Source organism: Aotus nancymaae, unplaced genomic scaffold (assembly GCF_030222135.1).
Source record: "Aotus nancymaae isolate 86718 unplaced genomic scaffold, 86718_ANA_hifiasm-v0.15.2.pri h1tg000021l, whole genome shotgun sequence".
Classification (NCBI taxonomy): Eukaryota; Metazoa; Chordata; class Mammalia; order Primates; family Aotidae; genus Aotus; species Aotus nancymaae.
The window spans coordinates 21,036,440-21,062,548 of NW_026988433.1; the positions used below are offsets into that span (position 1 = coordinate 21,036,440).

General features: G+C 43.5%; 1 protein-coding gene across 4 annotated transcripts in view; it reads right to left on the bottom strand.

Moving 5' to 3' along the window:
* TRAFD1 (TRAF-type zinc finger domain containing 1) overlaps window positions 1–26,109 on the bottom strand; it is a 33,947-nt gene that overhangs the window by 1,146 nt on the left and 6,692 nt on the right. For 2 of the 4 annotated variants that reach the window (XM_012469034.2, XM_064379821.1), the window contains exons 3-11: window positions 21,010–21,145; window positions 20,817–20,870; window positions 12,075–12,480; window positions 10,831–11,037; window positions 7,705–7,781; window positions 5,880–6,110; window positions 3,772–3,892; window positions 919–1,258; window positions 557–629 (exon numbers count right to left, since the gene is read on the bottom strand). In XM_012469034.2, the coding sequence (XP_012324457.1) occupies window positions 557–629; window positions 919–1,258; window positions 3,772–3,892; window positions 5,880–6,110; window positions 7,705–7,781; window positions 10,831–11,037; window positions 12,075–12,480; window positions 20,817–20,870; window positions 21,010–21,145 (1,645 nt within the window). Of the gene's footprint in view, window positions 1–67; window positions 630–918; window positions 1,259–3,771; window positions 3,893–5,879; window positions 6,111–7,704; window positions 7,782–10,830; window positions 11,038–12,074; window positions 12,481–20,816; window positions 20,871–21,009; window positions 21,146–26,109 lie in introns of those variants that run through there. The other 2 variants (XM_064379818.1, XM_064379819.1) reach the window with 1 other exon arrangement.

Here is a 26,109-nt window from a genome sequence, read left to right on the forward strand (position 1 = left end):
GAGATCGCGCCATTGTACTCCAGCCTGGGTACCAAGAGCGAAACTCCGTCTCAAAAAAAAAAAAAAAAAAAAGAACAAGCTGGGCATGGTGGCTCATGCCTATAATCTTAGCACTTTTGGGAGGCTGAAGCAGGTGGATCACCTAAGGTCAGGAGTTCAAGACCATCCTGGCAAACATGGTGAAACCCTGTCTCTATTACAAATACCAAAAAAAAAAAAGAAAATAGCTGGCACACACTTGTAATCCCAGGCTGAGGCAGGAGAATCACTTGAACCTGGGAGGTGGAGGATGCAGTGAGCCAAGATTGTGCCATTGCACTCCAGCCTGGAGGACAAGAGCAAAACTCCATTTCAAAAAAAAAAAAGTGAAAGAGCAGTACTCCTCCCCTGGATCCCTGAAAATGTCCTGCTTCCTTAGAAACCTCCTCAAATGCCAAAGGAACAGTCCTTCAGCCACAAGCAGCCTGGTCCCAGCAACTTCTACAACTTTAGGAGCCACACCAGCCCCACCATGTCTGAGTCCCCCCTGAGCATCATGGGCCGGAGCCCATGTTACCTTTGTAGTTCTGCTGTGGTAGTTGGCAGCTACAGGGGTGACCCGGGAATTCCTGCCACCTTCACTCCTACCACTGAAAGAAAACAATTGAAAACTAGCTCCTGAGGTGCCACTGAGCAAAGGTCAGAAAATTCAGAAGTAACAGGAAGCAGCCCTATGCTAGCAGACAAAACAAACCCCCAAGACCCCATGGAACACAAAATAAATTTTGGAGTCAGGTGACAACACAGAAAAAATCCACATTCCTCCCCTTACCATGCAATGACCTCAGTCTTACCCCAGGCCTAGCCAGGGTAACCAGACCTTTGCCCATATTCACTTCAGCTACTCCCAAGCCACATTCCTGGGCTACTGATTCTTACCTAGCTCCATATCTCCCTGCAGGCGCACAGGGGAAAGAGGGAACAACGTTTTCTGGGTAGAGATTTTGAGGAGGGCGAATCACTGAAACGTGCCCAGGGGCTATGGCCCCATTCTGGCTGTTTCTATTCCGTCCCCGGATGTCCTGGCTGTCTGAGTTGTTGAGCTTCAGCACGCGAGGAGGGCTGGGCTGGCACCCAGGTCTGGGGCCTGATGTTGATCTTGACAGCCGGTTATAGGCAGCTGTCATATTGTTAATGGGTCGGCTGGGAGGCAGACAAGAGGTGGGCCCATTAGCTGTTTCCTGCTTAATATTATCCAGGTAACCAGAAGACAGGTCTCCTGAGAAGAGAAAATGGCAATAGCTTTAGGGAAAAGCCTGCTCTGGCTATAGTGCCAGGTTTAGGGCAAGAACAAAAAGATTCTGGATAGAAGACTGCACAGCTGGGAGTGGTGGCTCATGCCTGGAATCCCAGCACTTTGGGAGGCCGAGGCACATGGATCACCTGAGGTCAGGAGTTTGAGACCAGCCTGGCCAACATGATGAAACCCTGTATCCACTATAAAAAAAAATACAAAATTAGCCAGGTGTGATGGCACATGCCTGTAGTCTCAGGTAATGAGGAGGCTGAGACCTGGAGAATCACTTAAACCGGGGAGGCAAAGGCTGCAGTGAGCCAAGATCACGCCACTGCACTCTAGCCTGGGCAAGACCAAAAAAAAGAAGGCAACTGCTCACCCAAAAGGCTACTGGAATCCACATCTTCTCCAGGGCAGAGTTGGGGATATTTTATCTATTCTGCACATATTATCTGAGTCCTCAAAGACAGCCTCCTAAATATTCAACAACAGCATACAAGCAAACCTTGAAAAATCAGGTTTTTTTTTTTGAGATGGAGTCTTGCTCTGTTGCCCAGGCTGGAGTGCAATGGCGCAATCTTAGCTCACTGCAGCCTCTGCCTCCCGGATTCAAGCGATTCTCCTGCCTCAGTCTCCCATGTAGCTGGGACTACAGGTACCCGCCACCATGGATGGCTGATTTTTGTATTTTTAGTAGAGACAGGGTTTCATTATGTTGGCCAGGCTGGTCTTGAACTCCTGACCTTGTGATCCGCCCATCTTAGCCTCCCAAAGTGCTGGGATCACAGGTTTGAGCCACCAGGCCCAGCTGAAAAATAATTTCTTTTTTTTTTTTTGAGGCAGAGTCTCGCTCTGTTGCCCAGGCTGGAGTGCAGTGGCGCGTTCTCGGTTCACTGCAACCTCCGCCTCCTGGGTTCAAGAAGTTCTCCTGCCTTAACCTCCCAAGTAGCTGGGACTACAGGCTCGAGCCACCACATCCAGCTAGTGTTTTTAGTAGAGACAGGGTTTCACCGTGTTAGCCAGGATGGTCTCAATCTCCTGACCTCGAGATCTGCTCGCTTCAGCCTCCCAAAGTGCTGGGATTACAGGCATGAGCCACCAAACCAGGCCAAATTTCTAATTGGCTTTGTAGTGGTGAGGTTGCACAAACAATTTACTTGCCTAGACTTGAGGCTCTTAAGTAGTAAGTTTGAGGCTGGGTGTGATGGCTCACACCTGTAATTCCAACACTTTGGGAGGCTGAACTGGGAGGAACACTTGAGCCCAGGAGTTCAAGATCAGGCTGGGCAATGTGGCGAAACTACAAAAAATGTTTAAGGCCGGGCACAGTAGCTCACGCTGTAATCCCTGTACTTTGGGAGGCCGAGGTGGGTGGATCACTTGAGGTCAGGAGTTTGAGATCAGCCTGGCCAACATGGTGAAACCCTGTCTCTACTAAATACACAAAACATTAGCTGGGCATGGTGGTGGGCACCTGTGGTCCCAGCTACTCGGGAGGCTGAGGCAGAAGAATCACTTGAACCCAAGAGGCGGAGCCTGCGGTGAACTGAGGTCGCACCATTGCACTCCAGCCTGGGCAACAGAGTGAGACTCTGTCTCAAAAAAAAAGTTTTTTAAATAAAAATTAGCTGGGTGGGGCGGTGGGCCCCCAGCCTATAGTCCCAGCTACCCAGGAAGCTAAGGGTGGGAGAATCACTTGAGCTCAGGAGGTTGCAACTGTGGTGAGCTGTGATCATGCCACTGGACTCCAGCCTGAAAGACAAAGAGATCCTGTCTTAAAAAAAAAAAGAAAAAGAAAAAGAAAAAGAAATAAGTTTGAGGCCGGTCATAATGGCCCACGCCTGTAACCCAATGCTTTGAGAGTCCAAGGCAGGAGAACTGCTTGAGGCTAAGAGTTCGGAATCACCCTGGGCAATATAGCAAGACCCTATCTCTACAAAAACAAAAAAATTAGCCAGTGTAGTAGAGTGTGCCTGTAGTCCCAGCTACTTGGGAGGCTGAGGCGGGAGGATCACTTGAACTCAGAAGTTTGAGGCTGCAGTAAGCTATGATTATGCTACTGCACTCCAGCCTGGGTGACAGAGCAAGACTCTGTCTCTAAAAAATTTAAAAATAAATAATAATAGGTTTGAGTACCCTAAGTGTATTTCGACTTGAAATGGGAACCCAGGGTAGCTACCATAAGGTCTGCAAATCATCTATAAATAATCCATTAAGTACACAGACAGGAAACCAGAAGCTTACTGTAAGCACGAACTACTACGTGTATCTCATGGATGTCCACAAAGCCATTACCCTAAAAACCACACACTTGAGAGAGCTCAGTCTAATGTGGGACCACAACTACCTGCAGAGGAGTCCCCCATGAGACCCTAGTGTGTTTGGAAACTCAAGATGCAGGTAATCCCCACGTTACAGCAGTGGGTGAGAAGTCATAAGCAGGCCGGAGCCAGCAGTGGACCTGCGACCTTGGCTCAGTCCTGGCTAATAAATACCCTGGTGTCTGACACGCCTCCTGGGCAGCTCTGGTGAGGTCTCTTGAGGCTGGGAATCCAGTCTAGGAATCCCCTCTGTCACGTGGTTGGTTGCTGTGGTTGGGCGCTGGTCACACTGGTCCTAAACAAGAAAACCCAGAATTAGTGCCTCTGAATAGAGTCATTCTCAGAAAAGAGAGCACAGAGTGTTCCTCATCTGGAGGGGGACTTTGACAACCTCTAAAAGTTCTAGGAACTTTCAGAAAGCACACATCTGGAATGGAGCATTCAATCCGGTCAGCACCTGAGGCATTGACAGAAGCACTTTTTCATTTATGCAGCGAAGCAGGAAGGGTTGGTCTTGGAGCTCAGAAAAACATTTCTTTCTTTTTTTTCTTTCTTTTTTTTTTTTTTTTTAAGACTAGTCAAGTTCAATAGTGAGAAGGGGGGAAAGAGTAGAACAAGGAGTTCAATCTGAAACTGACTGTGAACAATCGAGATAACTCACTATATTTAGAGCAGCCAAAAAGCAAGCATTTCTATACTCTGATCAGAGTATTTATTTGTGTGGTTGCTTATTTCAGTCTGCCCTAGAGGGTAAACAGTCACTTATTACTGTTTGATCCCAAAACAGGAGTCTTTTTTTTATTCGGGAGATGGAATCTTGCTCTGTTGCCCAGGCTGGAGTAAAGTGGCATGATCTGGGCTCACTGCAACCTCTGCCTCCCAAGTTAAAGTGATTCTCATGCCTCAGCCTCCTGAGTAGTTGGGATTACAGGCATGTGCCAGCACATCTGGCTATTTTTTGTATTTTTAGTAGAGATGGGGTTTCACCATGTTGGCCAGGCTGGTCTCAAACTTACTGTTTTTTTTTAAGACAGAGTCTGGCTCTGTCGCCCAGGCTAGAATGCAGTGGCACAATCTCGGCTCACTGCAACCTCTACTTCCTGGGTTCAAGTACGCCACCACACCTGGCTAATTTGTGTATTTTTAGTAGAGATGGGGTTTCACCATGTTGGTCAGGCTGGTATCGAACTCCTGACCTCGTGTTAAGTGTGATCCACCCACCTCAGCCTCCCAAAGTGCTGGGATAACAGGCATGAGCCACCACGCCTGGTTGGTTTTTTTTTTTTTCAAGACAGAGTTTCCCTCTTGTTGCCCAAGCCGGAGTGCAGTGGCACGATCTCAGCTCACTGCAACCTCTGCCTCCCGGGTTCAAGCAATTCTCCTGCCTCAGTGTCCTGAATAGCTGGGATTATAGGTATGTATCACCATGCCCAGCTAATTTTTTGTACTTTTAATTGAGATGGGGTTTCTCCATATTGATCAGGCTGGTCTTGAACTCCTGACCTCAGGTGATCTGCCCACCTCGGCCCCGCAAAGGGCTGGGATTATAGGCTTAAGCCACTGTGCCTGGCCTCAAACTTTTGACCTCAAGTGATCTGCCCACTTCGGCCTCCCAAAGTGCTGGGATTGCAGGTGTAAGCCATAGCACTCGGCCTCTGAAAAGCAGGAGTCTTTATTACAGAAATGAAATGTACAGTGTTCTAGTAATAGCTGCATGGCATCAACTACAGAAATGGTACCTGCAGTGTTGACTGCCACTCCCCTTAAGATATACATTGGGCAGAAAACATATCTTCCACTAACAGATTGGAATCCTATACTGTATGCTGAAAAATGACTTCAGATTGTCTAGTCCAACTCCCTCACTTACAGATGGCCCCAGTGAGAGTCATCCACAGGACAAAACCAGAAGTAGACGCTCAGGTCTCTTAGAACGCAAGTCTCAAATGCCACCACAATGGGAAAAATCCACTTGGTGAAAAGCAGGGAGACTCTCATCTAAACCCTCTGACGAGGCTTCCTTCCACACCTGCTCAAATAGAGTCCTGGCTCTTTGGTCCTCAACTACTAACAAGATGGCTTCAGTGGCCCAAAGGGAGGGAAAGTTGGAAAGCCTGCGGTATTGGTTACTACAGACAGCTCCCAAAGACTGCATGGCCAGAAGCCAAGTGTGTGCATTACTTATCAGGATGGAATGCAACTTAAGGGCTAAGGAAGTTTTCTGGGCTCTGGAAGCCTCAGGTTCACACAGAGAGCCACATGAACAGGGCAGAGACCCTTACCTGGTGATGGAACAGCACCTCCTCTTCCAGCTGTACTCCACAGAATTCACATGGGATGATGATGCTCTCCTCCACAGGGCGTGAGTTGCTCAGGCCCATCAAAGAGTCTAACTGGTTACTTGTAGCCTGTTGCAAGAAGTTCTGGAAAATGACATCAGGTTCCTCCACCCCTCTGGGGGAAGTGCTGCCAGTAGTGAATGAGGGTAAGGCACGTGAAGGGTTACAGCTTGTCTGTCATTCAAAAAACACAGGTTAAAAACAAACATCAGAGGCTAAGAAAAAAAAAACTACATTCCTAAAATGTTTTCTAGAAAAAGTCATGAAATTTTAACAATGCTTAATATTGGGAGGAGGAACTAAAAAGAGGAATACACATAGAACTGTTGGCTTTTATTTTATTTTATTTTTTTTTTTTTGAGACGGAGTTTCGCTCTTGATACCCAGGCTGGAGCGCAATGGCGCGATCTCGGCTCACCGCAATCTCCGCCTCCTGGGTTCAGGCAATTCTCCTGCCTCAGCCTCCTGAGTAGCTGGGATTACAGGCACGCGCCACCGTGCCCAGCTAATTTTTTGTATTAGTAGAGACGGGGTTTCACCATGTTGACCAGGATGGTCTCGATCTCTTGACCTCGTGATCCACCCGCCTCGGCCTCCCAAAGTGCTGGGATTACAGGCTTGAGCCACCGCGACCGGCCTGGCTTTTATTTTTAAATATTTTTGTGGTTTTTAGTGTGTTCACGTGATCATTTTAAAAATTAATTTGAAAAGATTCAAGGTTCTTCCTACCACACCCATACAGTAAAAGGGAGGCACAAATATTCTTTATTATCTTTGTTAATGGATTTTCTATGGTACTCCCAAAACAAAAACTCCAAGTATTCAAATAGTATATTATTCCATTTATGGGAGAAAGTATGTTCCACCATCCAGAGCACAGGGAATACTTAGTAGTTGTGGAAATGCCAGACATAATACAAAAAATTAGCCAGGTGTGGTAGCAGGCATCTGTCCCCAGCTACTCAGGAAGCTGAGACAGGAGAATTGCTTGAACATGAGAGGCAGAGGTGGCAGTAAGATGGAGTCTCGCTCTGTCACCCAGGCTGGAGTGCAGTGGTGCAATATTGGCTCACTGCAACCTCTGCCTCCTAGGTTCAAGTGATTCTCCTGCCTCAGCCTCACAAGTAGCTGGGATTACAGTAGCTGGGATTACTGGCACCTGGCTAATTTTTGCATTTTTAGTAGAGACGGGGTTTCACCATCTTAGCCAGGCTGATCTCGAACTTCTGACCTCGTGATCCACCGGCCTTGGCCTCCCAAAGTGCTGGGATTACAGGCGTGAGCCACCGAGCCCAGCCAGTTTTGTTTTTGTTTTTTTTAAATTTGAAACAGAGTCTTGCTCTGTCGCCAGGTTGGAGTGCAGTGGCATAATCTCAGCTCACTGCAATGTCCACATCCCGGGTTTGAGCAATTTTCCTGACTCAGCCTCCCAAGTAGCTTAGACTACAGGCGAGTGCCACCATACCCAGCTAGTTTTCGTATTTTTAGTAGAGATGGGGTTTCACCATGTTGGCCAAAATGGTCTCCATCTCTTGACCATGTGATCCACCCACCTCAGCCCCTCAAAGTGCTCAGGCCTGAGCCACTGTGCCTGGCTGAGGCCAAGTTTTCATACCTGTATGCCAGTCACCACATGGTAAAGAACATTTGCTATTCCTACCACAGGCACGGTATTAAAATGATTTGTTCAAGGCCTCAAGTGGCCTGTAACACCAATTACAGTCTGTACACATTCCTACTAAAAGTCCTCAAGTAATCCATGACAGACCTGATGGTCAAGCAGCAGTTCCTCTGGGTAGAGCTCCTCACAAAATTCACAAGGCAACATGGTCTCGTCAGCTGCACCTAGGTATGACGCCACACAATGAGACTCAAGATGAACAAAAACAAACTTGAATTCAACCTTTTATCCCCTTTATGGGGTCTTATATAGAAGTTTGGCTTTCTTTAATGTTTCTTATAGATAGCAATTTGTGGGGCTGTATATTCTCAGAGGGAACCCATCCAAGAGACAAACTCTAGGCAAAAACTTCCATTATGAAATAAGAAATGTACTTGACCCCAATTTCCTGAGTAGCAGTAAAGTAATAGTTTTTTACCTGCTACTCGATACTCTAATTAAGGAAGCTATTTAAATGTGTAATAATAATTGTAGACAATAATCTTAAGTGTTTTCCATGCATGATTTCAATCCTCAGAAAAAACTTATGAAGTAGATCCTACAATACCCTCATTTTACAAATAAAGAAATTGAGCAAACTGGCAAACAATATCCTGAATTCTCCTCCCAGTACCAAAATACCCAAAAAATTCTGACTAAAAGTAACTGAAGTGAACAAACTGATACATTTTTAATCTGAGATTCCCAGATACGACATCCTCAGTAAGACTGCTAAACAAAAGGGAGAGTGAACAATGGGGGGATATAGGGAAATTTACCCTTCTGCCCATCTACATTTTAGTTCTGGGTAGAAGACAGAAAAGTCTCTACCAAGTAGAGTAACTAGAGCTTGGCCCTTACATAGGTTTGAGGTCACAATCCATGTTAATGTTTTTTATGTTTCTATTTTTACATAAATTCACATTTCTGATTTTTCTTTTTACTGGAGTACAGTGACATGACCTTGGCTCACTGCAGCCTCAATCTCCCAGGCTCATGAGATCCTCCCACCTCAGCCTCCCAAGTAGCTGGGACTACAGGTGTGTGCCACCATGTCCAGCTAGTTTTCATTTATTTTGTGTACAGATGAAGTCTGACTCTGTTGCCCAGGCTGGTCTTGAACTACTGGGCTCAAATGATCCTCCCACCTCAGCCTCCCAAAGCACTGGGATTACAGGCATGAGACACAATGCTCAGCTACATTTATGCTTTTTAAAAGTCCAAGCCAGCTGGGTGTGGTGGTCACGCCTGTAATCCCAGCACTTTGGGAAGCCAAGGTGGGTAGACTACCTAAGGTCAAGAGTTCGAGACTAACCTAAGTGACATGGTGAAACCCCGTCTCCACTAAAAATACAAAAATTAGCCAGGCATGGTGGTGCATGCCTATAGTCCCAGCTACTCTGGAGGCTGAGGCAGGAGAATCACTTGAATCCAATAGGCAGAGAGGCTGCAGTGAGCCAAGACTGCGCCACTGCACTCCAGCCTGGGTGACAGAGTGAGACTGTCTCAAAAAAAAAAGTTCAAGCCAAAAGCTTGATTTAAAGTTACCCCTATTGTTAGTATCCCTATGTGCCTGCCAGAAGCATATATAAATTCTCTCAGAGGAACATGTGAGAAAACTTGGTGTACACACACACATACACACACACACACACACACACACACACACACACACACACACACAGAGCAAGCCTCCATGAATGGTAGAAGCAGAAACAACACAGCATAGAAACAGTTTTTGCTATTTTTGGACACAAAAGAAAAGTAAGTATATTTCACATGTTTAAAGACATGTTAAAGAGGGAATATGCTGGGTGTGGTGACTCATGCTTATAATCCTAGTACTTTGAGAGGCCGAGATGGGGGCGGATTGCTTGAGCTCAGGAGTTCAAGCCCAGCCTGAGCAACATGGTAAGGAACCATCTCTACTAAAAATACAAAAAAATAGGTAGTAGTACATGCCTGTGGTCCCAGCTTCACAGACAGCTGAAGTGAGAGGATCACTTGAGCCCAGCGGACAGAGGCTGCCGTGAGCTGAGATCACATCACTGCACTCCAGCCTTGGTGACAGAGTGAGATCCTGTCTCAAAAAAACAAAAAACAAAAAAGCCAAACAGGGAACTATGGAACAAAACATTATTTTAAAAATTAGGAGGTACAATGAGGAAAAGGATCAAACAGAACTCAAAATAAAATATATAATCACTAATGTGAAAATCTTAATGGACACATTAAACAACAGATTAGAAATTACTAAGGAGAAAATCAGTGAACTAGAAGACAGATAAGAAATTATCCAGAATGGCTGGGCTCGGGTGGCTCACACCTGTAATCTCAGCACTGTGAGAGGCTGAGGTGGGTGGATCACCTGAGGTCAGGAGTTCGAGACCAGCCTGGCCAACATGATGAAACCCCATCTCTACTAAAAATACAAAAAAATTAGCTGGTCGTGGTGGTGCATGCCTGTAATCCCAGCTACTCTCGAGGCTGAGACAGGAGAATTATTTGAACCCAGGAGGTAGAGGTTGCAGTGAGCTGAGATCACACCATTGCACTCCAGCCTGGGCAACAAGAGTGAAACTCTGTCTCCCAAAAGAAAAAAAAAAACTTTCAAAATAGTATAGCAAATACCCATATACTCCTCATTTATATTCACAAAGTTTAATATTTCCTCACATTACTTTTATGTATTTTTTTCCCCTGAACTAATTAAGTCTTGAATACATAACATTTTACTCCTAAGTACTTCATCATGTGTCTCTGAAGAACAAGGGCATTGCTTTCTCCTATGTAAACAATACAAATGTCATTCTCAGGAAATTTAATGTAAGTTCACTACTTATACAATAATGTCCTTTATAGTCTTTTTTTTTTTTTTTTTGTAGACAAGGTCTCTCTCTGTCACCCAGGCTGGAATGCAGTGGCCTAATCTCAGCTCACTGCAACCTCCACCTCCTCAGTTCAAGTGTTCGCCTGTAATCCCAGGTAATCAGGAGGCTAAGGCACAAGAATCACTTGAACCTGGGAGGCAGAGGTTGCAGTGAGCCAAGATCATGCCATTGCACTCCAGCCTGGGCAACAGAGCAAAACTGTCCCCCCACCAAAAAAAAAAGAAAAGAAAAAGAATAAGGCAAATTCTATCTCATTAAAATCTTTCAATTGCATATTAATTGTATAATCTAAAACTTACAAAAACTGTAGAAAAGAATCTAGTGCAGAAAAAGCCAAGCCTACCCTTTATGTCACTCAGAGAACTGGGAACGCCATGAGACTGGTCTGCCTCACATATGGCCCTCCAGAAGTCCTGCTCTGCCACATTGGAGGCTTGGCCTTCATTTTGCAGACTTAGGGCCAACATGAAGTCCAAGTTTGCACTGTCTTCACCACCCTCTTTGGGGGGCTGTCGGCCTCTATTCCTTTCCTGCCTCTCTTGTTCTTCAACTGAAAAAAAAAAAAAAAGAAAAAAAACCAGCATTCAAGATACATTAGAAATGTTACCACCCTCAAGTCAAGTCCATGCCTAGCAAATAGTCAAGATTTACAGACATCTGGACAGAACAAAAATGACCAAGCTCAACTGGCTCTCTTCACTCTCTGGGTCTCCTAGCTCTGAACATTAAAGTCTGCCATGTGAAAAGGCTCCATTATTATTCTAATTGTATTGTTATTTTGTTTTCTTTTTTTTTTTCTATCTATGTGGGGCTTCTACTAGCTGCTAAGTTCTAATTGTATTGTTAAGCAATATTACTGAGCCATAATTATGAGACAGGCACTGTGCTAAACATTTTATACTTATTTTCTGCATTATGGAATGGTTTAAAGCACGAGGTCAGATTACCTGAATTTAAATCTCAGTTCTACCTTCAAATTTACCTACCTTCAAATAACAAGAGAAATTAAATGAGTTAATACATGTAAAGCACTTTGTAAATGCCTGAGGGAAATAAGATACAGGTTGAATATACCAATCCAAAAATCCAAAATGCAAAACTTTCTGGGCATCAATATGACTCTCAAAGAAAATGCTCACTGCAGAGGCTGCAGTGAGCCGAGATCACACCACTGCACTCCAGCCTGGGCAACAACGGTGAGACTCTCTCTCAAAACAACAACAACAACAACAAGAAAATGTTCACTGGAACATTTTGGATTTCAGATTCTCAGATCTGAGATGCTCAACCAGTATGTACAATGCAAATACTTCAAAAGCTAAAACACTTCTGGCCCCAAGTATTTTGAATAAGGGATACTCAATCTGTGTATGTGTTGGCTATTTACAACACTGTCATCATTCTCACCATTTTGAGCCCTAACTATAATTCAAGAGAGGTTATTTCCATTTTATAGTAAAGTTAGGTATTCTTCCAGTGTTACCCAGCTATAGGTGGGTTTCTATAATCAAAACCTATCTGGCCCCAAAGCCCTGTTCCCATTTGCCCTGGGATCATTCCAGTGCCCTAATCCCAATCACAACTCACACAGATTATTCTGAATTGAAACCTGGGCTGTAATGTTCCTTTCGTTGGTAGTTCTATTGTGGAAAACATCTGATTCAAAGGCTCTCAGTGGCCTTCCCGGCAGCCTCATGGGTGGGTCCAAAGCCTCAATTTGTCTGAGGAGTTGGGATGCAATCCAGATTCCATCCTGACCCCAAGATTCATCATACGCATTAGGAGGTATGGCAACCTCATTTCTCTTTTCCTCCCCCTCTCTCCCACAAACTTCAGGGTGAGTCTTCAGATCTTTCACAAGGATATTGCGACCACAGTTGCCACATAGTTCTGTCCGGGCACCACAATAATCTTCATGCTCCTTCAGCTTGAGAATGGAAAGTTCTAAATCACAGTGCTGGCAGACAGCAAGCCGCAAAGGGCACTCAGTCTCCTACAAAAGAGAGGAATGAGGCAGTTAATACGCATATCTAGGAGAGGCAAGTTTTAGTATAGGGTAGGAAAAGCAAAAAGTATCTACTTCAATCATCTCTTCCAACCCTAGATTCTCATGCCATGTTTTTTTGTTTGTTTGTTTTTAAGACAGAGTTTGCTTCTGCTGCCAGGCTGGAGTGCAGTAGCATGATCTCAACTCACTGCAACCTCTGCCTTCCGGGTTCAAGGGATTCTCCTGCCTCAGCATCTCAAATAGCTGGGACTACAGGCGTGCGCCACCACACCCAGCTAATTTTTGTATTTTTAGCAGAGACGGGGTTTCATCATGTTGCCCAGGATGATCTCAATCTCCTGCCCTCATGATCTGCCCGCCTTGGCTTCCCAAAGTGCCATGTTTTTTTATATATTTAATATTTAAGAGTCATAGCTTCTGCTTTTGTTTCTGCCACAATGTTCTATAAAGGAATATAAAATCTTAGAGAGAGCCTATTCAGCCATCCCAACTTATAATATCATTTTGTGCACCCATTACTAAGTTATCTAAAACTAGCCAGAGAAGTCCAGGAGCAAATAACAAGAATCATAGCAATTCAGATGTTTGTCAAAGCTCCACCAATGTCCCCTAACTACTACTCCAATTCAGTCTTAAGTACCTAGCAATGAGGAAAAAAAACTGCACTTTAGAAAGACACAGGTTTCTCTAACCTTCATATTTGTATTTAGCACAGGCTTTATTATTATTATTATTTGACACAGAGTATTGCTCTGTCACCCAGCCTGGAGTTATTATTATTACTCGACACAGAGTATTGTTCTGTTGCCCAGCCTGGAGTGCATGGTGCAATCTCGGCTCACTATAACCTCCACCTCCCAGGTTCAAGCAATTCTTGTGCCTCTTCTTCCTAAGTAGCTTGGGACCACAGGTGCATGCTACCACACCTGGCTAATTTTTTTTGTATTTTTAGCAGAGAAGAGGTTTCGCCACGTTAGCCAGGTTGGTCTCAAACTCTCAGCCTCAAGTAATATGCCCACCTCGGCTTCTCAAAGAGCTGGGATTACAGGCATAAACTACTGTGTCTGGCCATTAGCACAGGCTTTAAATGGAGCAAATAAACCAGGAATCACCAATGACAATGACCCAAAAGGTGTAAAAAGACTCAGTAAATGAAGGACAAAACCTTTATACTTAATTGGAAACTGTCATTAAAGCACTAAAAACATTAGAAAGATATAAAATGTTACTATGACATGCTCATTCCAAAAAAAAGAAAGCTTAAACTTAGAACTTTAATGTAACATCATTTCAAAACTTTAGATACTTTAGATAACTTCTTTTCATACAAATTGAGTTTGTGCCAGGCACGGTGACTCATATCTGTAATCCCAGCATTCTGGCAGGCTGAGGTGGGTAGATCACTTAATGTCAGGAGTTCGAGACCAGCCTGGCCAACATAGAAAAACCCTGTCTCTACTAAAAATAAAAAAAAATTAGCTGGACGTGATGGTGCACACCTGTAATCCCTGCTACTCAAGAAGCTGAAGCAGGTTCACTTGAACCCAGAAGGCAGAGGTTGCAGTGACCAAAGATCACTTCACTGCCCTCCAGCCTGGGTGAGAGTGAAACTGCGTCTAAAAAAAAAAAAATTAGCTGAGCATGGTGGCACACACCTGTAATCCCAGCTACTCAGGAGACTGAAGCACAAGAATCACTTGAGCCCGGGAGGTGGAGGCTGCAGTGAGCTGAGATCATGCCACTGCACTCTAGCCTGGGCAACAGAGAGAAACTCAAAAAACAAATTAGGTCGGGTATGGTGGTTCATGCCTGTAATTCCAACACTTTTGGAGGCCAAGGCAGGCAAATCACTTGAGATCAGGAGTTCAAGACCAGCCTGGTCAACATGGTGAAACCCTGCCTCTACCAAAAATACAAATATTAGCCAGGTGTGGTGGCACATGCCTATAATCCCAGCTACTTGGGAAGCTAAGGCAGAAGAATTGCTTGAACCTGGGAGGCAGAGGTTGCAGTGAGACAGTATCACTCCACTGCACTCCAGCCTGGACAACAGAGTAAAACTGTCAAATAAATAAATTGCCAGGCACGGTGGCTCAAGCCTGCATTCCCAGCACTTTGGGAGACTAAGGAGGGCGGATCACCTGAGGTCAGGAGTTCAAGACCAGCCTGGCCAACATGGTGAAACCCCATCTCTATTAAAAATAGAAAAATTAGCCAGACGTAGTGGCACATGCCTGCAATCCAAGCTACTTGGGAGGCTGAGGCACAGGAATCACTTGAACCTGGGAGGTGAAGGTTGCAGTGAGCCAAAATTGCATCACTGCACTCTAGCCTGGGTGACAGAGCAAGACTCCATCTCAATTAAAAAAAAAAAAGAAAGAAAGAAAAAAAAACAAAAAAAAAAGAAAAAAGAAAAAAATATTGGCCAGGCACAGTGGCTCACACCTGTAATCCCAGCACTTTGGGAGGCCGAGGCGGGTGGATCATCTGAGATCAGAAGTTCAAGATCAGCCTGGCCAACCTGGTGAAATCCCATCTCTACTAAAAATACAAAAATTAGGCCGGGCACAGTGGCTCACACCTGTAATCCCAACACTTTGGGAGGCCAAGGTGGACAGATCACCTGAGGTGAGGAATTTGAGACCAGCCTGACCAACATGGAGAAACCCCAGCTCTACTAAAAATACAAAATTAGCTGGACATGGTGGTGCCTGCCTGTAATACAACTACTCAGGAGGCTGAGGCAGGAGAATTGCTTGAAGGTGGAGGTTGTGATAAGCCAAGATCATACCACTGCACTCCAGCCCAGGCAACAAGAGTAAAACTCTGTCTCAAAACGACGACGACAACAACAAAAAACTAGCTGAATGTGGTGGCGGGCACCTGTAATCCCAGCTATTTGGCAAGCTGAGGCAGGAGAATCACTTGAACCCAGGAGGCAGAGGTTGCAGTGAGCCAAGATTATGCCATTGTACTCCATCCTGGACAACAGGAGTGAAACTCTGTCTCAAAAAGAAAAAAAATTAAACTAAAGTTCTATTCTAAATGCTACTTCAACATTTTCAGCACTGTTTGTATATGCATGAACTACCTCTTACAGAAAACACAATAAATTGATCAAAAGGGCTTCGGTAGCCCAGGCACAGTGGCACACACCTGTAATCCCAGCACTGTGGGAGGCTGAGGCAGGCAGATCACGAGGTCAAGAGATCAAGACCATCCTAGCCAACATGGTGAAACCCCATTCTACAAAAAATACAAAAATTAGCAGGGCGTGGTGGCATTCACCTGTAGTCCCAGCTACTCGGGGCGTGGTGGCATTCACCTGTAGTCCTAGCTACTCGGAAGGCTGAGGCAGGAGAATCACTTGAACCTAGGAGGCAGAGATTGCAGTGAGCTGAGATCGTGCCAGTGCACTCCAGCCTGGTGACAGGGCAAGACTCTGTCTCAAAAAAAAAAAAAAAAAAAAAAAAAAGAAAAGAAAAAGGGCTTAGGTAGCTGAGGAACAGGGGTAAAGAGACATAATTTTTACATATATCCTTTTTTGGCTTTAAAGTTGTATATCAGCTGGGCACAGTGGCTCACACCTATAATCCTAGCACTTTGGAAGGCCAAGGAAGGAGGACTGCTTGGGCCTAGGAGTTCGAGATCAACCTGGGCAACATAAGGAGACCCTGTCTCTACAAAATAAAAAATAAAACAAAAAACCTAGCTTGGTGTGACGGCATATGCCTGTGGTCCCAGATACCTGGAAGGCTGAGGTGGGAGGATTGCTACAGCCCAGGCTGTAGTGAACCATGATCACACCATTGCACTCCAGCCTTGAGATCCTGTCTCAAAAAATAATAATAAAAGAAAAATTAAAATTAAAAAATAAAATTCTATATCATGTAGATACAATGCTGATTGAGAAAGTTTTTTTTTTCAAAAGCGTTTTTTTTCCCACTCTGTCATCCAGGCTGGAGTACAGCAGCATGATCTCAGCTCAATGCAACCTCCACTTCCGAAGTTCAAGCGATTCTCCTGCCTCAGCCTCCCGAGCAGGTGGGACTACAGGTGAATGCCACCACTCCCTGCTATTTTTTATATTTTTGGTAGAGTGGGGTTTCACCATGTTGGCCAGGCTGGTCTTGAACTCCTTGCCTCAAGTGATCCACCTGCCTTGGCCTCCCAAAGTGCTGGGATTATGGTGTAAGCCACTGCTCCTGGTAAATCAGTGACTTTTTTTTAATAAAAGAGCTTTTCGGGCTGGGCATGGTGGCTCGTGCCTATAATCCCGGCACTTTGGGAGGCCAAGGCAGGCAGATCACTTGAGGTTAGCAGTTCGAGACCAGCCTGGCCAACCTGGTGAAACCCATGCCTACCAAAAATACAAAAATTAGCCAGGCGTGGTGGCAGCCACCTGTAATTCCAGCTACTCAAGAGGCTGAGATAGGAGAATCGCTTGAACTCTGGAAGCAGAGGTTGCAGTGAGTCGAGATTGCTCCATCGCACTCCAGCCTGGGCAACAAAAGTGAAACTCTAACTCAAAAAACAAAAAATTAGTTGGGCATGGTAGCACACGCCTGTAATCCCAGCTACTCGAGAGGCTGAGGCAGGATAATCACTTGAACCTGGAATGTGGACATTGCAGTGAGCTGAGATCGTGCCAGTGCACTCCAGCCTGGGTGACAGAGTGAGACTCAGTCTTAAAAAAAAAAAAAAAAAATCAACGAATTCTCAATAGGAAAAAAAAAATCACTGATTTAAATTACTCAATAGCAAAGAAACAAGCTCATTCATACCATGTAATACAGCACCTTCTTAACAACCCTAAAAAGTGCTGTGTTGAAGGAATGGATTGCTAGAAAAAAAGTGCTGGTAACTTACCAAAACAGCAAATAAAGTAAAAATTATAGATAGGCAATCTCTGGTCTAAAATTGTCATACTGACTAGCAGGACTGTTAGGGAACACTTTGTACCTGGTACATGTGTAATAATTGGTATATCACTGTGGGACTCCTAGAAATAGCTGAGAGAGAACCTAGGAGAAGGAAAGTTTATTAAAGGTTGTTTTACACAGCAGGCAGATACTAGAGCCAGAGAAACACTATTATAGTTAATGTGACCTCAATCATACCCCCCCAGGCTGATGAGGCCTAGTAAAACATACATCAAATGCTTAGAAAACAAATAATGAAAGTCAGAGTGCCAAGGTATTTAAGAGATGTTTTTCTCTAAGCTCTAGAGTTATGAATGGTTCTTACTCTCTTTTTATGCTTTCTATTTTCCAAATTTTCTACAACAAATATGAATTACCTTTTTATTTATTTATTTATTTTTTGAGATGAAGTTTTGAACTTGTTGCCCAGGATGGATTGCAATGGCACAGTCTCTGGTCATTGCAACCTCTGCCTCCCTGGTTCAAGCAATTCTCCTGCCTCAGCCTCCCAAGTAGCTGGGATCACAGGCATAAACCACCATACCCAGCTAATTTTGTATTTTTAGTAGAGACAGGGCTTTTTTTTTTTTTTCTTTTTAGCAGCCAATGACTGTTAGAGACAGGGTTTCACAATGTTGACCAGGCTGATCTCGAACTCCTCACCTCAGGTGATCCAAAGTGCCAGGATTACAGGCATGAGCCACTGAGCCTGGCCTTTTAATTTTAATTATTATTTTTTGAGACAGGGTCTTACTTTGTCCCCCAGGCTGGAATGCAGTGGCATAAACAGGGCTCACTGCAGCCTCAATCTCTGGGCTCAAACAATGTCCTACCTCAGCTCCTCGAGCAGCTGGGACTATAGGAATGGACCACCATGCCCAGCTAATTTTTTAATTTTTTGTAGAGATGGGGGGTCTCTTGATACTGCCTAGACTGGCCTTGGACTCCTTGGTTTAAGCAGTCCTCTCACCTTGGCCTCCCAAAGTGCTAGGATTACAGGCATGAGTCACTGTAGCCTGCCATGAATTATCTTTTAAATTAAGGGTAATTTAATTATAAATTAATAAAATTAAGTTGTTACAGTTTGAGGCACAAGGAATGAAATGCATAAATCTTTAAGTACATACCTTGGTGAATTTTTATATATGTATATCCAGTCTTGTATAACTACCACATAAACAGCTGTTCAGATTTTTAAATTGGTGAATTTTCTCCAATTTTTAAATTGAAGAATTAACATATTCATTCAATGTTGACCAGTTCTGGCCAGGTGCCATAGCTCATGCCTGTAATATTAGCACTTTGAAAGCCAAGGAGGGGCTGGGCGCGGTGGCTCAAGCCTGTAATCCCAGCACTTTGGGAGGCCGAGGCGGGTGGATCACGAGGTCAAGAGATCGAGACCGTCCTGGTCAACATGGTGAAACTAAAACTACAAAAAATTAGCTGGGCATGGTGGCGCATGCCTGTAATCCCAGCTACTCAGGAGGCTGAGGCAGGAGAATTGCCTGAACCCAGGAGGCGGAGGTTGCGGTGAGCCGAGATCGCGCCATTGCACTCCAGCCTGGGTAACGAGCGAAACTCCATCTCAAAAAAAAAAAAAAAGAAAAAAAAAAAGCCAAGGAGGGAAGATCACTTGAGGCCAGGAGTTCAAAACTAGCCCGGGCAACATAGCAAGCCCCCAGCACTGTGAAAAACAAAAAGAAATAAAATTAGTCAGGTATAGTGGCCGACACCTGTAGTCTCACCTATATGAGTGGATCATTTGAACCCAGGAATTTGAGGCTGCAGTGAGTTATGATCATGCCACTGCATGCTAGCCTGGGTGACAGAGTGAGACCCTGTCTCAAAGTTTTTAATTAAAAAAAAAAAAACCTGGGACGGACACGGTGCCTCACACCTGTAATCCTAGCACGTTGGGAGGCTGAGGCAGGTGGATCACTTAAGTCAGGAGTTCAAGATCAGTCTGGCCAACATGGTGAAACCCTGCCTCTACTAAAAATATAAAAATTAGGCCAGTCGTGGTGGCTCACAGCTGTAGTCCCAGCACTTTGGGAGGCCAAGCTGCCTGGATCACAAGGTCAGGAGACTGAGACCATCCTGGCCAACATGGTGAAAACCCATCTCTACTAAAATAGAAAAAAATCACCAGCCATGGTGACTCGCGCCTGTAGTCCCAGCTACTCGGGAGACCGAAGCAGTAGAATTGCTTGAACCCAGGAGGCAGAGGTTGCAGTGAGGGGAAACAGTACCACTGCATTCCAGCCTGATGACCGAGTGAGAAAAAAAAAGTACAAAAATTAGCTGGGCGTGGTGGTGCACGCCTGTAATCCGAGCTACTCGGGAGGCTGAGGCAGAAGAATCACTTGAACCCGGGAGATGAAGGTTGCAGTGAGCCGAGGTCATGCCACTGCACTCCAGCCTCCTGGGCGACACAGAGAGACTCCGTCTCAAAAAAAAAAAAAAAAACAACTTTGGGCTGAGCGCAGTGGCTGATGCCTGTAATCCTAGCACTTTGGCAGGCCGAGGCAGGAGGATCACTTGAGCCTAGGAGTTCAAGACCAACCTAGACAACACAGCAAGACCCTGTCTCTATTATCGCCAGGCTCAGTGGTTCACGCCTATAATCCCAGCACTTTGGGAGGCCGAGGTGGGTGGATCACGAGGTCAAGAGATCGAGACCATCCTGGTCAACATGGTGAAACCCCGTCTCTACTAAAAATACAAAAATTAGCTGGGCATGGTGGCGCATGCCTGTAGTCCCAGCTACTTAGGAGGCTAAGGCAGGAGAATTGCTTGAACCCAGGAGGCAGAGGTTGCGGTGAGCCGAGATTGCACCACTGCACTCCAGCCAGGGTAACAAGAGCGAAACTCCGTCTCAAAAAAAAAATAAAAAAGAAAAAAATAAAAAAGAAAATCCTTTGGCCAGTTTTATTTATCTCAACAAGTGAGCAAATAATACTCTATTCTCTCTCACCAAATGCTAAGGAAGTTCTTCAGATTAAATAGCATGTTACCTATGTGCTCAAGAATTTAAAATGCAATGACAACATTTAAGGCAGGCTGTGTGCTAAAGAGGTTATCCAATACTTGCAACCCCAGGGCTGGCTTCATATTCAGTGAGGCTGCCAATAACCAAACCCCATCAGCAATGATAGACTCAGTTCCAAAGGGAGAGACTTTGGGAGTCTCAATATACACAAGGGAGTTCCAACAGCCAGGTAGCCGAATCTGGCAGCAGTCACATAGTCAAGGCTTCAAACAGGCTTTGAGAGACAGTACGCATGTGAGCTCCTGGAGAACTAAGACTCAACCAGACTCGCTTTCTGCTTTGCATGTGGCTCTGTAATCTCAGTAGGACTGGTCACATAGTAGCTCACTCCATAGTGCAAGAGGACTAACCTCATGCTTCTTTAACAGCCTCTTCTCCAACTCCTTGTTACATTTGCAGGTCACCTAGAGTAAGAAATGAGAATCAATAAATTGGCTTTGTGACAATACGCTCATTTGTTATTGCACAATAGCAAATGGAATACATTTATGAACAATAGCAAATATAACACATGTATAAACATTTGGGTACTTGGTGGCTCACCTGACAGTGTTCTGCAGTCATATGAGTCTCCATGTCAGATTTGGGAAATGGTTCCTTGCAGATTGGACACATACCAATGTTCCTTTGACAGTGGATCTCATGGATGGTAAAGTTAAACACAGGAATTTCTTTTTTGCTACAGAAATAGACCAAAGAAAAAGGCAAGAATTACTGACTGATCTATGCCTTTTCTTCCACAGTGGTATCACATGGAAATCTGTCCTGTCCAATCTTTAGTCTCCATTATTTCTCTTTAGTGAATACCTAGCCTACAAACTCATGACTATTACCATTCCTGCTTTTCAATAACTAAATTCTGGCCGACCACGGTGGCTCACGCCTGTAATCCCAGCACTTTGGGAAGCCTAGGCAGGTGGATCACCTGAGGTCAGGAGTTCAACAACCTGGCCAACATGGTGAAACCCCGTCTCTACTAAAAATACAAAAAATAGCTGGGTGTGATGGTGGGCACCTGCAATCCCAGCTACTTGGGAGGTTGAGAACTAAATCCTGGCCAGGTGCGGTGGCTCATGCCTGTAATCCCAGCACATTAGCAAGCTGAGGCAGATGGATCACTTGAGATCAGGAGTTCAAGACTAGCCTGGCCAACATGGTAAAACCCTGCCTCTACCAAAAATATAAAAAATCAGCCGGGTGTGGTAGCGGGTGTAATCCCAACTACTCAGGAGGCTGAGAAAGGAGAATCGCTTGAACCCAGGAGGGAGAGGTTGCAGAGAGCCGATATCATGCCACTGCACTCCAGCCTCAGTGATGGAGCGAGATTCCGTGTCAAAAAGTAAAAAAAAAAAAAAAAGAACTAAATTCTGAAGGCTGACTCTTCTGTGCAACATTCTGAGTTACCAGTGCTATGCACTACTACCTCTAAAAGCTCAGCTTTACTTTCTCAAAGTCAGAGCTGATCACAACATGAAGTCAGATGCCAAAAAGAGTGGAGCTAGGCTATTCCAAAACCATCCATGTCCCAAAGCAGAGTGTTATACTCCAGGATTATTTTAAAACAGACAACAAACTAAAACAACAAAAAAAACAAGTGAAAAACCATCCTACCACTTATTTTCCCTCAGTCTTAAGTAGTTTAATTTCACTGGATTTTATTCCACGAAAAGTCAAACCAAAAAGAGAAGCTGCCAGCTTTGGGATAGTCAAAGGAGAAGGGGAAATAATCTCCTTTATGTCTCATGTGCCTTTGAAAACAGGCTGGATGCTTCTTGATTACAGAAACATGCTCTCTGGCTGGGTTGGTAGAAACTTCACTGCAAAATTGTACAAAAATGAAATCCTGGACCCTTTCCTCTACCAGTCTGGTCTCCCCACTTCATTTTTGCTATTCTCACTTAGTTTAGCAGTCCAATCAAAGAGTATATCTAAGCTACATAAAATAAGGAGATAGGCCGGGCGTGGTGGCTCATGCCTGTAATCTCAGCACTTTGGGAGGCCAAGAAGAGTGGGTCATGAGGTCAGGAGATCAAGACCATCCTGGTTAACACAGTGAAACCCCATCTCTACTAAAAATACAAAAAATTAGCGGGGCGTGGTGGCACGCGCCTGTAGTCCCAGCTACTTGGGAGGCTGAGGCAGGAGAATCACTTGAACCCGGGTGGCAGAGGTTGCAGCGAGCTGAGATTGTGCCACTGCACTCCAGCCTGGGCGACAGAGCAAGACTCTTGTCTCAAAAAAAAAAGGAGGTAAAGTGACAATCTTACATGAAAGAGTAAGACCATTTAAACTTGAAAAGATTATATATACACTCAAACTAAAGGTACATTTTATTCAAAGGCCTTACTTTTACTCATTTGGATAGGACCATTGTAAAATTCCAATTTCACCAGCTAAAGAGTACATTAAAGAAGGCACCTAAAATAATAATGATTCAGAAAAATAAAATAATGAACAGAATCAATAGTTATAAAACAAATTAATATCATATTTTGCCTCTGAAGCTGAATACTAGAGAAACTCTCTCCCACACTGTTACAAATAGCTTATTTCTCTTTTAATAACCTTTATTATTCAGACATTGTCTAAGAAACATTTCGAAGTACAATAAATGATGTGCCTCCAGCTATAGTCATTCTTCCAATCTGAAAGACCAAGACACCAAGAAAGTACAAATTCATTTTCAACCAATAGTGGAATTATCAAGCTAGGGACCTCAAGGCAGCTCTCAAGGCAGCACTGGAAGGTGACAGAACAATCAACTGTGAGAGATGGGAAGAAAACTCAAATGGATAAAGAGATAAATTACAATGACCTGACACTTAACTTTCCATATTTCTCTCAAATGTCTAGCTTTCTAAGGAAACAACTCATTTTGAATTAATACAGTTAAAATAATAAATCCCAACTTTTTAAAGATGTTGTGAAACTAATATCTTAATACATTACCGGTGGTAGTATAAACTGCCTAAAAACAGTCTGAAAATGCATTTCTAGGACCATAAAATTATATACTCTATAATACAATAATCCCACTCTTGAGATTATGTATGAATATTTTCATTACAGTATCATAGAATGGTAAAAAACGAAAGTCATTAAAAATACCTAAGCAAGAAAGAAATCGCTAAGTTATATATGGTACACCAACAAAGTAAAAGAAGCATACTATATTATGGTTGTAAATCATGTTTGTTTAAATGCCATGAAAATTAAAGCCAGTAATTACTGCTTAGGGTGAAGAAAACCTGGGTTCCTTTTTCATAATTTTGGCAATAATTTTATTTTAGTAGCAAAAATGAAGACACTAAATGTCTAGTGTTTATTTTACAAGGCTGTTCAGGATAACTTGTTGACATCAAATATACTACATACACAAGGCCATTAAAACCTTAGAATGAAAACAAAAAATCTTAAGAACCACTCCATCATAATATGAAGCAGCAAGAATAAAAAGCAGCTGTCAGGTAAGACCACAAAGCATTTACTACTTCCATATTTTCACCTCTTGGGAAATGTTGAAAGAAAAAGATAAAAGATATTTGCAACAATTATATAAAACGGTTGCCTGTTGGGCTTTTTCTTTTAAAATTTAACTGCCAATATATTCCTACGAAACATTCCAACCAGACAAAATACTAATATACTTACTTCCTACCTTGAGATAAAATGAAGATGTTTTAAGTGAGATAAATGAGTACACAATTCCATATCTAGATAAAACTGCTAAAAGTCTCAATTAAGGGCTAGGGGTGAAATTTCATTTAGATAGAAATGACTGAAAGCCAAACCAAAGCTTCTAGAAAAATTCCCAAGAGGCTTCCAAACACTAAACACAAACAGCCAGAAATCAATTCTTTACAGGTTCAGTCAGCCTTCTATGCTAATCTGCTTTTTTCTTTAATTTATTTGGCTTTAATAACCTTGTTTTTCACTAGCTTTCCATTAACTCCCCTTTAACTCTCTTAGCAAAGTTATTTATATAATGTCCTAGGCTTGAGATTCCCTAATTGGAGTGGGCTAATAAAACAGGTGTATCTCAACTAATGCTAAAACCAATGTGTCTGTTGTCTTATAAAATCATGTTTTCTTGTGACTGTTTGTTTCACTGATTACTCTGTATCAGTAGCTATACATATAAAACCCAAACAAAACTAAAGTAGTTTACAAAATGGCAGAAGGTGATAATGGCACAGCAGAAATACCCTATAATATGGCAAGACACCTTCAACAAGATAAAATCTTAATTCCAAGCAGATAAAGAATATTGTAACCAGCCGTTGCTCTAATTATATCCTACTTCTGCCAAAGTTAGGCTGAGAAAAAAAGACAACAACAACGTTATTTGACTCAAATAGTCCACCAATGAGTCAAACTATTTTCCTTATTAAACATCTCTTTCCATCACAGTTTGTAAGTTAAACATAGCACATTGTGAAAGAAGTACCCAGTGAAGGAAAATAAAACAACGTAATAAACATAGCAGACAGTTCTGCTTTGCTTTTTTCATCAGCTTACAGTAAGAGCACTTGTATAGCACCAATATACCAAGATAAGTTCTTAGGAAATCCCCAACAGGAACCAGCTGATTAACTTTACAACTGGTTTCATTTTATCAGGAAAGAGATGTTCTTTCTTGTAATTCATGTGGGTTATAAACACCAAAACAGAAAGCTTAACATTCAAGACTGTGCCAGTCTTCACTAAGAGTTTTTGAATCAGGAAATTGTAATAACCTACCCTGGGCTAGCATAACTGACTCCATTTTAACTGTAAACGCCAACATGGCTTCCCTCTCCTTACCACAGCCCCTTTGAGTACATAACTGGGTCATGCTGCACTTAGAAACATTAAAACGTACTGTTCTCAACACTTGTAACCATTGTAACTGCATTCTGCTTGGCATACCTCGCCCCTACTATTATAAAAAAAAAATTTCTCCTTTAATCATTATATAAAAAAAGCCTAATTGCCCCCTTAATAATTATATAAAAACCACCTGTGCCCACAGCCCCTTCCTCTAACCTGCTTTTCTACTTCTATAAAATTCCGCTTCAGCTAGATACTCCCCTCCCCTACCTAAATCAAGATATAAAAAATAATCAGGCCCCTTCCTCGGGGCCAAATAAACTTTAAACATTAGCTGTCTTTCAGTCACGAACTAGTTAAAAAACTCTTAATTTAAAACTCAAAACGTGACACATTCCTTCTAACTCACTCAATTACAACAAAATGATAGTGATTAAGCTTGACTGCCATAAGAATTTGACTAGACTAGCCTGGGCAACATAGTTAAACCCTCATCCCTATTAAAAAAAAATTAAAAATTAGCCAGGCATGGTGTTGCATGCTTGTAGTCCCAGCTACTCTGGAGGCTGAGGTGGGAAGATCAATGGAGCCCAAGAGGTCAAGGCTGCAGTGAGCTGTGACTGCCACTCCACTCTGGCCTGGGCAACAGAGGAAGACTCTGTCTTTAAAAAAAAAAAAAAAAAAAATCAACTACACCTTTTTTTTTTTACAAGCAGTAAAATCCTTTATAATTAGAGTTAAAGGCCAGGCACAGTGGCTCATGCCTGTAATCCTAGCATTTTGGGAGGCCGCAGTGGGTGGATCACCTGAGCCCAGGAGTTCAAGATCAGCCTG